Consider the following 14,898-nt stretch of genomic DNA (forward strand, 5'->3'; position numbering starts at 1 on the left):
ACATGTTCTCAGCGACTATTTTCTAACATAAATAATGTATGAAGAGGAGAAACTCTGCATTTGCTTTACACGCACTTTAACGCCACTTGGATGAAATGAACGACTTGCATGCTGAATGAAATGCCTCCCCAGAAACATGCACAAACACTGTCTCACAGACAGGTACGAGCCCACCTTCACGGGGCCGAGCTGAAGGGTTGCACCCAAACTCTGAAAGTGTGTTTCTGTGCGTGTGTGTGTGTGTTTGTGTGTCCTGATGGTTGTGGAAGAGCTGCCACTCGCACACCTGATATACTGAAGTGAACTGAAGTGAAGAAACACAGACACACAAAACTAGGATGTGTTTGGTAATTTTGCGTGTGCGTGTGTGTGTGTGTGTAGCAGAAGGATTTTAAGGAGACAGTGAATGTTCAGTCTGTTTCCCAGAGTCTTCTTCACTAAACACCTCATTACCAGCCTTGTGGTGATGAATATGTTTTGATTCAGTACATTAATATCTGATACTGACCCCATCTGGATTGTAGTTGTGTCACAGTTTAGATCTGTGAAAGCCATTCTGTGCTCAGAAGACAGAAAAGTCAACATTCATTATAAAACCAGATTAAATCATTCATAGCAATAAAAATAAAATATTGATCTGATCAGTAACTGATTAGATTGATGCAATAAAAGTACACCTGTTTGATTAACTGATTCATTTATTCTATTAAGTAATGAAATTATAAATGATGACATTGTCCAATATGAAAAATGCAGTCTTTCAGTTCAATCAATCAACAACAAACATGTTGGAGAGAGGGAAAACAAAAGCAGAAAAGTATAAAATGAGCTGAACATTCAAGTGTCTAGAGTTGAACTTTAAAACAGGAGCGATGATGAGCGATGTGCAGTGTGTAAGTTTGACATCAGCTGACTGTAGACGAGGCGCTGGGCCTCAGTGCAGTGGACGGCATTTCTTGACACTGTCCTCTGCTCTCAGATGGCTCTCAGCACCCAGCGTCTTTGTCCAGTAAATCCTCCAAGCGTGGTAAGAAGACCTAGAGTGGCCAGGAGTTCCCTGCAATAAACACCTTAACTCTGGCTTTTAACATGCACACTGTCACCAACACAACCTCTGTGCACTAACCTGTGTGTGCGTGCTCGGGTGTGCGTGTGCGTGAGAGGAGGACAGACAGAGATGTAATAACATGTTCATCTTAACAAGTACGTTTGTGGAGAGTCTCTACATTTTGTCTGTGTTTGAACTGTTAATCACCATATAGCCTATTTTCAAACTAGGACACAGAGCATTTTGGCAGTTTTTTTCCATGACTATGTTAAAACGTACAGTATATACACAGGGTATAAGAATGTGCAATATAGAATGTCTTATATCCTTTTTTTCTGCACAACCTAGGCAATCTGATGAAGAAAAAAAAAATCATTTCCACCAAAGATATAAACACACCTGAGCAAAAAGTACTGTTTCAAATCGGATTGAATTTGTGAAGAAAACAATTTTGATTCTCACAGATCTGCTCAAATATCACACAGTAATCTTTTCAAATGAAAATGAGTAAAATGATTAATAATTCCTCTGAAATTACGAATCATATCACAATCTCAATTCCTTTCGCAATTAGATATTTATTCAAATTCATTCAGCCCTGTGTTTGAAATGAATAAATCCGTAGCAGAGACACACTTACACATAAAAAGACACAAGCTCTCCACTCCCAACCCCAGGAAGTGTTTGAGCTAGTTGGCATAAAAGAAAAAAATGCTGTTGTAAACTGGAATGATCCTGTTATCCATCATTTTCACCTAAAAGATCCAATGGCAATCTGTGGCCAGATAATATAACTGTTTTGTTTTCCTGTATTGGCTTCATTTTAATTGTTATATTAATATTGACTAACATATATAACCTATATTATATAAATATGTATTTAAAATATATTCTGGAAATCCATTCACATCATGTAAAAAAAAAAAAAAAATTACACAACTGATTTAGGCAGCGTTCTTGTATTCTATTGTTTTGAGGGTTTTTTAAGTGGCTTGATAAGATGAATATATATTGATTTGAGTGTGTGAATGAGTGAGTGGCTCCTTACTGACCTCAGTAACCCTCTGCATGACAGCTGCTTGGTTGTTTCTCAGAAACTTAAACACTCAAAAGCAACACACACACACTGTGTGGTCAATGAGGAATGATGGTAAGTGACTGTAACGAGCCTCCGCTCTCAAGTGCACATTAATTACTGCTCATCAGCGAAAGGGCTGAGATGTTTCAGCGCGACGGGGATACACACTGTGACGACTAACTCTGTGATGATAAGTGACTGTGTGTTGATGTTTGCTCTGTGCCATGTGGTTGCATGTTCCGATTCACCCATGACCGTTTCAAGCAAAGAGCCTTTGTGTTAACAGATGGATGTTGTTGTGATGGATGTTGATGTGATGGAGACTTAACAGGAGCTTTGGAAGACACGGATAACAGGAAAAGCTGGAGAGCACAAAGTCTGAAATGATGCCCCACTATTAAGAGAAAGGTGTCATGTGGCTGTTTTTTTTTTTTTACTTTAGTTTAAATAAATAAATAAATAAATGAATAGATAAAAATGACCTGCTTGACCAAAATAAACTGACTGGTACATAATTCCATATGTTTCCAGTCATTTTCAAACCAGGACATATCTGTTATTTCAATGAAGATACATTCACAACTGAACAACATATATTTAAATAAATTTCACCTTTTACTGACATACATCACTGGGAACTTGGCAGAGCACAGGGCTGATCAATGTCCCACCATGTTAGGATTTACTAACATAAGTAACATAAACCTTTAGTAAAACTGACCTTTTTATCAGCCTCCTTGTGAAAAAATCTGAGTCTGGGTCTGTGTCCAGATCACCAACACAGCATAATTACTTATTCATTAGGCAATGATTTCGTGAGTTAAACTCTTGGAGGAGATATTTATTTTATTTTCTGCAAAATCAGTTTTATTTTATTGGCCACAATGGTTCACCTTAAAAGGCATTAAAGAATTCAGGAATTTATAAATGTATGAATTCTGCAACGAAAACAAGGAAAACTTAGTATGAAACTTTGCCTCCTGCTTTTCATCACTGAAACACAGGCGGCTGTTTTTCAGTGATTGTGGTGAATGAAACCTGACGTGTCTTCCAGTTTTTCTGTTAGTTCTCCACCAAGCAGGAGAACCGGAGACTCTGAAGTCAAACTGTCCTCACACTGATTCAAAAACAAAAAGAACACTGATGCAGTGTCACCTCTGTCACCTCCCCTTCCTCTGACCTCTGATTGACACGACACCTTCAAGAGTCTCCTATTCTTCAGCTCCACTCCTCTCATCCCTCCATCACCTCCTCCTCTCCTCATGTTAAACCCATTGCTCATCTGTTGTTTATTCTCTCTCTCTCTCGTTTTTCTTTTCTTCCCATCTGTGTAGGCAGCCCGTTGAGTAACTTCTTTGACGTAATTAAACAGCTTTTTTCAGACGAGAAGAACATCCAAGTGTCCCACCCCCCTGGCACCCCCGCCACGTCTAGCTCCCCTGCCAAGCATGCCCCCAGCAGCAAGCCCACCCAGGCCCCGCCCACTGACTCTAAATGTCCCTCCAGCAAAGACAAAACAAAGATGGCTGCCAGCAACAGGACACAGGAACAACCTTAAGGAGTGGTAGCTGTGCATGAGTAGACGACAAGCAGTTATCAGGTCATTAACCAGAGAGCGACAGAGAGCTGCTGACTCAGCCCTTTAGATAAGAATGAAAAGAAAAGAAAACAAATCTACTTTTTGCCTATTAAATTTTGTACTGTATAACAGGAATGGATCTTTCAGTTTAAAAGTTGATCAGTATTTTACAATAAGTAGCAGATGTAGCTTTGTTGTCCCTACCCTCTGTCCCTACTCTCGTGTCCCCGGGGGTCTTTGAGTGGGTGTGTGTCCTCGTCACATGTGTGATGGCTTGACTTGTCTCCCACCAGGGATCATCCGTAATAATTATTAACCTTGGTGGCTCTTCGAGGCTGGCCGACAGTGGCCCGCTCACGGCCTGCCACCACCAAGAGAGTCCGCATCGAAAGAAAAGACAGCAGACCGCCATCCTCCCTCCCCGCATCCCCCATTTGTGTCCTTTCTCCAGCCGCATCAGTAGAGTCCACTTCACCCCACCAGACCAAACACAGAGACATCTCAAAAGAGTTGTAAAAGGAAAAAAAAAAAGAAGCCTTAAGACAGTGATGTTTGTCAATCTACGTACACATCCCCCTTTTCTCTTTCTCCCCCATGTACATAAAACACTGACACTGTATGTACTCCTCGACACAAACACGACTTCTTTGCGGGATGTAATGTCTTGCACGCGGAGACAAAACGGGATCAGGAAGCAGTGGAATAAAAGTGGAGATGAGACGGAGGAACGCCGGCTGGATTGTACTTCTTTTGATCCGTGTCTTTCTGTGGGAACGGCTTTTCTTTTCTTTTCTTTCTTTTTTTTGTAAGCTCACACAGGTGTTTCTGGAAAAACGCTGTTGAAGTTAAGTGTTTGCCCATAAAAGTGTTAAGAGCACTGGAGTGATACTTCATAAATGAATGATCTATTTTGTTGTACAGACTAAATAATGTTCCGTATGTACAAAAAGTGTAGTTATGACATGTTTTTCTTCAGTTGCGTTGCCATATTTTAGTTCCGGGTCCAGCACAGGCCCGGTCACACCAGCATCCAACACAGTCAGGTGAGGGAGTGAAATCTACCCTCACTGTTTTGCTTTTGGTGAACTTTTGTGAACATGTAACTAACTCTCTCAAGAAGATCTGTCAAATGCAGATTTGGGTAACACTTAAGATTAGGGAACACATATTCACCATTAACTAGGTGCTTACTAACATGCATATAAGTAGCATACCAGACCTTTATTAGTAATTATTAAGCACGTATTAACACCTTAATCAGGAAAAATCTTAATTCATGTCGTAATAGAGGTAGAATAAGGTAGAATAACATGCTTAATAATTACTAATAAAGGGCTAGAGTGCTATTTATGCATGCTAGTGAGCACCTAGTTAATAGTGAATATGTGTTCCCTAATCTAAAGTGTTACCCAGATTTGTTTTGTTTTGTTTCGTTTTTTAGCTCGTCTGTCCGAATTAAAGTTCTCCACCAAAGAGTCGAGCTCAATTCATGTTCTTCCTAACTCTTTCTGTGTGCATGTGCGTTCAGTTTATCATAGCAAAGGATCTTTATTGTCATTCTACATCTGAAATTGCACAATGAAATGCAAAGGTCCCAGTTCGGTAATCCAACCGTCACCTTCTTGCTGTGAGGCAATAGTGCTAACCACGAAGCCGCCATGCCACGAGTGTGAAACAATGGACACTTCAGCAGTTGCGAAACTACAAAATCAATGTAGTCTTAAATTGGTAAAAAGAAAACAGTAAATGTCTTACTTTTATAGATTAATAGAGATGAACTGATAATGAAAGTAAAACATGTTTCACTGATGAATGTTGCTACGTTCTGTTGCGGTGTGACCGGGCCTCATCAATGAAAGGTCTCTTTTTGCTTTTGCACTTTTGACAAGTGAAGTTTTTGAGTTCGTTCATTGTTTTTTTATTTCTGTTTTTTTGTTGTTGTTGTTGTTTGAATTATCTGCAGGTTCCAGACAATATTGAACTGCTGTGTATATTTTTGTACTTTAATGTATTTTGTCTTTTATTTCCTCTCTTGTTTTTAATTATTCTGTTATTTATATGAAAGATGTAGAGAATGTTTCTGAATGTCCAATTATTTAAAGATATTTTTGTCATGTTTAAGTTATTTGATCACTGAAAAATCTTGAAACATGTGTGGGTGTTTGTTCTTTTTTTTTTCCCTCCCACCTTTTGACAAGAGAAACCTTGTAATATACGTTCGGAAGATGATTTACCGTAATTTACGAATGTAGACGTAGCCTCTTTGAGAGGAACAAACCCTTTGTTGATAACTGTCTGCTCCTTCCCCTCTGTGTGTATGATGACTCAGATTTCACCAAACACTCATTTTGTAAATAAGCCAAGTTTACTGACAAGCTTATTAAAAAAACCAAGGGGATTCCTACTCTTAGCTTTGACCTTGTACGGTTGTTTGCATGTTCAGCATTTGTCTTTTCTTTGCATGTCGTCGTTGGAATTCTTCTCCTGTTTCCTTTTTCTCCTCACACTTATTTATGTATTTATGTTATTTATTTGGATTTATTTCGTTTCCCCCCCTCCCCCCCCCGCCTCGTCATTCTATCGCCCTCCTCCTCCTTCTTCTGGATTACTGTGCACACACAGTAACCGTGCAACGCATCCTCCTAATTCATTCTCTCAAAGAGGGACCTCACTGGCGATCGGGTCGCTCACTCAGAGCAGCTGAGTGGGTGTTGGATTATCAGAGAGATACGTATATTAAAGCAATACCTTCCATTGTTCGCTTTTCTCTTTTTCTACTGTGGGAATCCAGAGCACACAGAATGGACTCGGAGCACGGAGCGCTACTACTGAGCAGGATAACCACTGGCAATGTATTCCCTTGTGATGTTACTGTGAACAACTTCAATGCTAAAGGAAATAAATCTGTTGACTTTGAATCTGTTTGGATTATTGGGGCGTTTATGCTCAAAAATATCTACATATTTTACATTGTTTGGAGTTGAAGAGTGATTACATATCTACCATGAATGTATTAATCCCTTCATACCGTAGGAGGAGGACACACTGAGTCCACACACAGGGAGGACATGCAAACTCTACACAGAAAGGCCCTCATTTGAACCAGGATACTTCTTGCACGACCATGTGTCCAACTGTCAAAAAACAAACCTGAGATGCAGAGTCTGAATGGGCTGAATGTGTCCAAAGCTTCTAACACATCAGCCATTACAGCAACTGCCTTTTGTGTGTCAGTTCTCTGCTGGTACTCTGGGTTAATCTTCCCTCAGTACAAACACATAAAGCTTTTCTTTTCAAACACGTGAACCACGGACGCTGTTTCATAGATGAGTTGAGGTCTGCTATGAAAGCAACCTGAGCTTTAATAATGCCACAGGCTGATTGCCGTTGCACAGTGATGCTGTTATTATTGCTAAAAGCATGAGCATGAATGAATATGCTTTTTTCAGAAGTGAAATATATTCAATAATATTAGGAAATAATATTATTTTCAACTGAAACTCTTTAACAGTTTCCTAAACAGGGCCCGGAAAGCAGGTTCAACAAACCCTGAGTTGAAACCTTAACTCTAGGTTAACCAACTCTGAGTTTTGGGTTTCAGAACAGCTGATCAGCATTAGTTCATTCAACTCTGCGTATGTTCACTCTGAGATAAACGTGTGTGTTGGGAATGAAAAAAGCCATCGTCAAAGGAGGTCTGATACTACGATTCACCATGGCAACGGGTAAACAAAGAGCGCAGCCTCCATTTTAATCCATCTGAGCAGAAATAAGCTGAGTAAAACATAGTTTACTTAGAATACATACTTTATTAATCTCCTTAGGGAAATTATTTCTCTGCATTTGACCCATCCTAGAATTAGGAGCAGTGGGCTCCGGGGAGCAATGGGGGTTGGGTACCTTGCTCAGGGGTACCCCAGCCCTTTCGACCTGGTGGGGACTTGAACCGACGACCTTCCGGTTACAAGCCAAGTTGCTCAGGTGTGTTTGTATAGTTGATGATTTTATTTTAGGTCCTGCTGAACAAAAGGATATAGTACATTCTATTTGCACATTCTTAAAGCCTTTGTATATACTGTACATTTTAACATATTCATGGACAAAAGCAGTCAAACTGCTCTGTGTTCTAAGGGTTAATAGGAAACACATTTTTATTGTTAGACAAATGTCTAAAATTTGTCCTGTGTTTTTTTTTTTGCCATAGTAGCTCCATTTGCACAGAAAGACAACAAGACCAAAGACATACTAATATAAAATAATCACACACACAGAACAATGACAGTCAACGGAGAGAAATACTTTCATGTTTGACCATGAAATCACAGTGTTTCTCTTGCTTATAACTCTCTTCCACATTGCTTTGCTGCCATCTGCAGGAATGCTTGTTTTGATACATCAATGGACTTAGAACAGTTGAGAAATGAAAATCTCTCTCTCTCTCTCTGTCTCTCTCTCTGTCTCTCTCTCCCTCTCTCTCTCTCCTGTTTGCGTTAATTTGACCAGGAGTGCCGCACACTTCCAGAGAACTGATGACGCAACGTTTTTACAGTTAGAACTTCCCAGAACAGGAAAGGGCGTGGGGAATTAGAGCGAGTGAAGTTCGTTTCAGTTTGGATATCCAAACGACTTTCACAGGGATTGAGGGACCGTCAACTAAATCACTCACTCCAAACCAATGTCATGACATGGAAACTACTGAGAACTACTTGAATATTTATACATGGGTGTCTTTCATTGAAGCAATCATTTATCTCGTAAACAGCTAAGTGTGCCGACAGGTAGTAGCTCATCTAAAAAATTGTGTGTGTGTGTGTGTGTGTGTAACTTCAACAGCTTGATCTTGACCCCTAAGTGAAACCCATGTGTTTTGGGGCGGGAGCTTGAGACAGGCGTCAGTCAAATAACCAACCTAAGACCAGCTTCACTGTAGTCTCTCTTCCCTACAGAGCGTAGAAAGTGCGACTGTGGCACGAAGTAGGAAACTATTCTATTTTTCATGGATGTAGACATGTAAGTATGTCTAAGAAAACTCAAACATTAAACTCGTTAGCTTCAAGTACAAAGCTGCTCTTTTGTTTGCTTTCAGGGGGAACTGTGTGTTTGTAATCCTGCTGATTTTAGGACACATCAAGACAGGGACAGCTCTTACTGGTATGTATAATAAACATGGACAGATGTGTCTTTTCTTTTTTTTAATATGTACATATGTAATAAATACGGTGCCCTGTAATGTCCGTGTGTGTTTATTCAGAAGCGAGTCTGCACCTTGACTGCACCAACGACGCAGACAAACAGATGTCTTGCGAATATGAGGCACAAAACTGCTCAGACTACAACGTGTCGCTGCGGAACAACGTCTACAACGAGTGAGGGGGGGTTTATTGTATTGTATTGTATTGTATTTATTTATTTATTTATTTGTTTATTTGTTTGTTTATTTACGACAGAGCCAGTGAGTTTGAGTGTTAAAACAGCACGTTTCTGGGCTTAGTTTTGGTTGTAGAATCAAATAGAACAAATGATTACATTTCACCTTTTACTAATGTCCACAGTGAAATATTTACGTTTTATTTTTTGTGAATCACCATTTAATATGTTCATGCTGACTGAAAAAGAAAATACAGCTCATTGTATTGTTTAAGGCTAATATAAAATGGACTACTGTGTCACTTTGCTGTATGTTATGTTGTATTCCACAGAACAAACCATTGCGTTCCCATGCAGTCTAGCAGTGGACGGTGTCGTTGCTCTGTCAACACATTAATCATCTACGGAGAGAGTCAGACTGCAATGATTTGGAAAGGAGGCCAAATGATGGAGTCCAAAATCATTGACATTTATAAGAGCAGTAAGTTGTCTCTTTTTAGATCAAAATTCACAATAAAGCAGTAGAAATCACCGCAGTATTGGGGTTGATTAGGATCATTTGTTCTTACTCTTTCGTCTCCATTCATTCACAGTTAAGCCCAGAGTTCCAGAAATCATCTCAGTGGAGGAAGCTAATGGAAAGTTTCTCATCAAGTGGAAAACAAACATGGACGGCTGGTTAGCTGAAGAATTACATGCCAATGTGATGTACCACAAAAAGGGAGACACAGAAGAGGTAGAAACCGTGTCATAGGCACTGTTGTAGAACCACTGAGATAATCCACACTGGACATAAACATTTGAATTGTTCTTTCTCTATTTCAGGTCAATCAGCGTGTCGACCCGACTATGATTGATAAATTGAATATCTATGAGATAGATGGTCGAAATTTAGAGCCAAGCACGACATATGTGGTCAGTGTGAAAAGCTACACTGATTGGAGTGACAAGTTCAGTGACAGCAGCAAAGAATTTGAGTTCACTACCCGTAAGTGTCGTTGACAATTATCCCTTCTTATGCATTACATTACTGGTGATTGGTTGATATCAAAGCTCAAAGTTCTCAAAGTTATTATTGGTCTTGCTAAAACATTTATCCGTCGCTAAAAGGATATCCGTCTGTACTCGTACCAAAGCACTACATTTTAGAATCCTATTGTTTTGACTCTCTTTCTCCTCTGTGTCTTAAGTGTAAAACCCTAACATGTTGTCTTTGGTCATAAACTACAAAAATAACAGCCCGATATTAGGTGAAATACAAAAAACATTCTACATAACAAAGTAAACCAGTTCTTTAAAGTCTGGCAGCCTTGTTTGAATTGTCTTGGACCTGGCTTGTCCTCTATTATTAAAGAACGGGTCTGAATCTGGACCTGTGGTATGTTTGTAGTGTTGACTGCTGTCTGTGACTTCCTGTATTTTGCTGGTCAAATGAACTGTGTGTTGTTTGGTTAGGTTTTAGGTGTGTTCTTGGAAAATAGAAAAACTCAGTAAAGCAGCAGGTGGCACCATGCCCATCACTCAGTTTTATTGTGCTTATGTTTTCTGGCTGGGTCTCTTGTCTCACATGTGAAGTTTTGCGCTGATCGGCAAATATATGGTATGGCAAAGTGACAGGCTGGTATCTGTTTTGTGGCAAAATGGCAGCTAAATTCAAAATGGCTGACTTCCTTTTGGGTCAAGTTCATGTTCGTGCAAGTGTTCCGGGTCGGTCTCTTGTGTCACATATGACATTTCGAGACGATCTGTTTCCTTCCTGTTTCGTGGCGAATGTCTGAAATTTGCCAAAATTCCGATGGTTGCCGTGGCTACGCCCTTATGAATCTGTGAGACCTTGTGATAGCGTTTCTTTTTTGATGTGTGCAGTACAAATTGACGCATTCTTCATGTTGTTATGATTTATGTGCTCAGACGAGTTTGTTCATTTACGAAATGTGCAAATTGCCAAGATGGACACCAAATTTGACTTTGTATTGATATCTCACCAGGAAGGATGTTAAATGATGCTGCAGCAAACACAAGGTGTTGTTCAGATTCAGATTTGAATGCACACACATGCCCATGCTCTTCTCTCTCTGAGTTGTATGTTATTTGCACAAAATATTGATTAGGTACATGTTACTTTACTTCACAGCTGCTGCCTCCTCTAATTCCCTGCCCTTGGCTCTCATCATCAGCCTCAGTATCGCTTCAATCCTCATCAGCGGTGTTATATTCGGCTGTTTTGTAAAGTAAGTCATGAAAATAAAAGTTTAGCTGCCTTGTTCATCTCTTAGGGAAGTTGTTTCATAAATGTGTGTTTTATGTGTCATGATGATTTATGATTTCTTAACTCTATGTCCTTTGTTTTAGGTTAAAGACAAAGTGGTGGGACACAGTCGCCAAATGTCCAAATCCAAAACTTCTTGTTATGCATCCTTATGAACAAGCGGTGAGACGCACAGTGATTTAAAGTAGCTGTTTGTGAAAAATCTAAAACTTGCTGTAGCTGTAATTGTTTACTTCAACATCAAACCTTACAATTGTATATTTTATATACTACCTTATATACACACACACACAAGTTTTAAGAGAATCAGTTGTATCAATTTTTTTTTTCTTCATCCTTCTTGTTTCAGTTCTTGAGGCCTGAGTTGCTCATCACCTCCTATGTCTCTGTTGAACCCCTTATTCCAGACGACTGCCCATGGTGAGTTTGGCTGCGTTTGTGCCTCAACCACAGACTGTATAAAAAATAGACTTAGTCTTCCAGTTTGTAAAGTGAAGCCCAGAAAGTAGGATGGAAGAAGCAGTTAGCTCGGGAAGTAGCAGGCTGCAACGCTGGTTGCAGAAAAACAGCTCAATTTAAATGGAAGTCTACGCGAGAATTAGCACACTTCTCACTTGATTTATTTAAGTTGGTAAACATTTTCCTGAAGAGTTCATGGTCTCACTTGATAGTGTCATGTCTTCATCAATAAAACTGTTGTGTAACCTATGAGAAAGGCGGATGATTAAGAATGGCACATATGACTTGTATCATCCAGTACATCCAAGGTTGCAGATGAAATTCTAGTTTCAAAAATGTACATGCCACCAGTCAAATCACTTATCATGAGGCATCGCATCAGGAGTTTTGCAAAGAAAGACTATGTTTATTTTTATGTACAGTTTATGGCTTCAACACTTGTTTTCTATGTGATTAGATTGGCATGTGATCAATCCCGTTTCTCTGTACTCAGGTCAAAGGGGTCACTGACAGACTCCAGCAGTGAGAAGTATCAGCAAAGCAGTGGAATCAGCACTGGCTCGTCTTCGCTTAGTTATGCCAACGCGGAACCAACGGACATTGCAGCCTGTGTTAATGAAGCCCTGAGCAAAGCCTTCCCCAATATTGTGCCAATGTCATTTGTAACCACCAATCTGTCTAAAGAATCCAACAGAGACAGTGGGTCATTCTCCAGTGCCAGAGCTGATAACATTCATTCTGATTCGTTCGGTTTTGACAACAAAACCTACTCAATTCTCATTCCCAGCTGTTCACATCAGACACAGGCTAAAATGTTGTGTGACTCTGAGTATCATCCGAGTGAGGCTGACATCACGGTGACTTGTCCTGACCAACAGGCAGCAGCATTTCTTCTTAATTTGCCCCTGATGGTGCCATCTCAACTGGCAACAGACATGTCATATCAGCGGTACAAAGCAGACTCAGGGCAATTGTCATATGTAGGAGACTCTAGTCTGTCCTCCAACTCTAGTGGCGCCCACACCATGGCCTCATGTGAAACAGGTGTGGAGGCTGGATGTGAGAGCTTTGATGAGGTCGTCAGTTGTGAGACAAAGCCAATTGGGAAAAGTGGTGATGAATTTCCTTCAGTGGATGATGCCAACCAGGCATTTCAGAAGGAAGTGGGGCAGCCTGGTCCTGAGAGACAGGAATTTTGGGTTAAATATCCAGTGGAATCTTTCGCCAAGTTCACTCCTGGCTCCATTCACAATGTCCAAAGTGGCCAGTGTCAGTCTGAGCTTCAGAGGCATTTGTTCTCGTTGATCTCTGCAGAGAAGCCTGTGCCAGTTATTACAAGCAGTGGATATCAAAGTGTTTAGTGCTGAACTGAGATGGCTCGAAAGCTAATATTTCTTTCTCAACTGTAAGAAAACTCTTTAAAGGTCACGTATGTAACATTTAGATGAGTTTATTGGCAGAACCCATTTATAATTATGTATTTTAGGGAAGGACTTTATGTTTTGGTGGCAGCCATTTGTAAGTGAGAGAGCATGTTTTCACATTTTGAAAATGGCCTATTACACAAATATAACAAAGAAGAACAACATCCTTCCTGGTATGTGCAGGCCACCATAGCTCCATAACACACTTGGCAAAGGGAGAGGTGACAGGTCTCACCTGTAAGATCATTGCTTTTCTACTGCACTTTTCTTCTACACTTTTGCACTTTAAGAATATGTATCTTGTGAATGCTTTGGACATGTGTGTATTTTTTTTATATGTGGTGGTTCATTTGAATATGAAATACTGTATATGTTAAGTTCAACTTTCCTTTGTAAAAGTTCTCACAGAGAACCGTATGCGTCAACGATTTTTGAATGCCTGTCTGAAACAAATGCTTGAAATAAAAGCCAAAGTATAGCAGAAAATCCTTGAATCTGTTACTTGTGTGGTCAAATAAGGATGTCTACATATGTTTTAATCTGGAAAAATAATTATAGTCAGAAGTGACTGAATTTTGTCTGAACAAGCCACAGCAAAGGTGGAATGCGCTCTGATACGTGTTTTGATATTGACTGTATGAATGAGGAAATGAAGGAGGGGAGGAGACACAGAGAAACTTAGGGTTAATTGAAGAAAACCTGCTAGCAAGCAGGTTAGGTTCACGGACTATGTTGCCAGGGTACCAGAGTTTCCCTCATCTCAGGGTTAACTAACTCAGAGTTGTCACTAAACCTGCTTTCTGAAACGGGTCCCAGGTCTGTTGTTTGAGGAGCGAGTCTGTGCTGAATCAATGTCTTGGTGGACATTTATTTATCTTCATCGTCTTTAACACTGCCACAGGTGCACTAAATTGCAGTGGTAATGATACACAACTCCTTATATGTATCTATATGTCACATAGCTAAAAAAACAGTTTTTCTTCACTTTTTGTCCATAAACAATTAGACATATTTCCAAATTTCACAAATTCAATCCGATTATAAACATTTAAGTACTTTTTGCTCAGGTGTGTTTGTATACTTGATGATTTTATTTATTTTAAATTAGATTACTTCTGGAAAAAAGGATATAGTACGTTCTATTTGCACATTCTTGAAGCCTTTCTATATACTGTACATTTTAACGTAGTCATGGACAAAAGCAGCCAAACTGATCTGTGTTCTAAAGGTTGATAGGAAAAATTATTTTATTGTTAGACAAATGTCTAAAATTTGTCCTGTGTCTTTTTGCCATAGTAGCTCCATTTGTTCAGAAAGACAACAAAGACCGAAGACATACAAATATAAAATAATCACACACATAATCACACATTACAATGACATTTTTGTCAAATTTTGGACAACATACTAAACTTTGTCGTCCGACTTGAATGTCATAGTTAAGTATGTCGTCCAAAATGTGACAAAAAAAGTCATAGTTTAGTATGTCGTCCAAAATGTGACAAAAATGTCATAGTTAAGTATGTCGTCCAAAATGTGAAAAAAATGTCATTGTTTAGTATTTCGTCCAAAATGTAACAAAAATGTCTTGTTTAGTATTTCGTCCAAAATTTAACAAAAATGTCATAGTTTAGTATGTGGTCAAAAATGTTACAAAAATGGCATAGTTGAGTA

At 39.4% G+C, this 14,898-nt stretch overlaps 2 protein-coding genes across 13 annotated transcripts in view; both read left to right on the forward strand.

Moving 5' to 3' along the window:
* Nucleotides 1-4,539, forward strand: part of LOC122772045 (serine/threonine-protein kinase BRSK2-like) — an 87,488-nt gene extending 82,949 nt beyond the window's left edge. For 8 of the 12 annotated variants that reach the window (XM_044029681.1, XM_044029687.1, XM_044029684.1 and 5 more), the window contains 2 exons: nucleotides 980-1,027; nucleotides 3,461-4,539. In XM_044029681.1, the coding sequence (XP_043885616.1) occupies nucleotides 980-1,027; nucleotides 3,461-3,684 (272 nt within the window). In that variant the 3' untranslated portion in view covers nucleotides 3,685-4,539. The remainder of the gene's footprint in view (nucleotides 1-979; nucleotides 1,028-3,460) is intronic. The other 4 variants (XM_044029683.1, XM_044029693.1, XM_044029692.1 and 1 more) reach the window with 2 other exon arrangements.
* Nucleotides 4,540-8,621: 4,082 nt separating this feature from the next.
* On the forward strand, nucleotides 8,622-13,704 carry LOC122772834. Its single transcript, XM_044031144.1, has 10 exons — nucleotides 8,622-8,715; nucleotides 8,792-8,856; nucleotides 8,957-9,071; nucleotides 9,405-9,553; nucleotides 9,666-9,808; nucleotides 9,898-10,060; nucleotides 11,207-11,303; nucleotides 11,425-11,503; nucleotides 11,691-11,761; nucleotides 12,294-13,704. Exons 1-10 carry the CDS (start codon nucleotides 8,702-8,704, stop codon nucleotides 13,159-13,161), a joined length of 1,764 nt encoding a protein of 587 aa, XP_043887079.1. The 5' UTR covers nucleotides 8,622-8,701; the 3' UTR covers nucleotides 13,162-13,704.
* Nucleotides 13,705-14,898: the final 1,194 nt, after the last annotated feature.

Source organism: Solea senegalensis, linkage group LG7 (genome assembly GCF_019176455.1).
Source record: "Solea senegalensis isolate Sse05_10M linkage group LG7, IFAPA_SoseM_1, whole genome shotgun sequence".
Classification (NCBI taxonomy): domain Eukaryota; kingdom Metazoa; phylum Chordata; class Actinopteri; order Pleuronectiformes; family Soleidae; genus Solea; species Solea senegalensis.

What these genes read in the sequence shown, in the direction of transcription:
- LOC122772834 (XM_044031144.1), top strand. An exon ending in ATATTCGGCTGTTTTGTAAA is followed by an intron (nt 11,304 to 11,424) that starts GTAAGTCATGAA and finishes CCTTTGTTTTAG; the next exon opens with GTTAAAGACAAAGTGGTGGG. An exon ending in ATTCCAGACGACTGCCCATG is followed by an intron (nt 11,762 to 12,293) that starts GTGAGTTTGGCT and finishes CTCTGTACTCAG; the next exon opens with GTCAAAGGGGTCACTGACAG.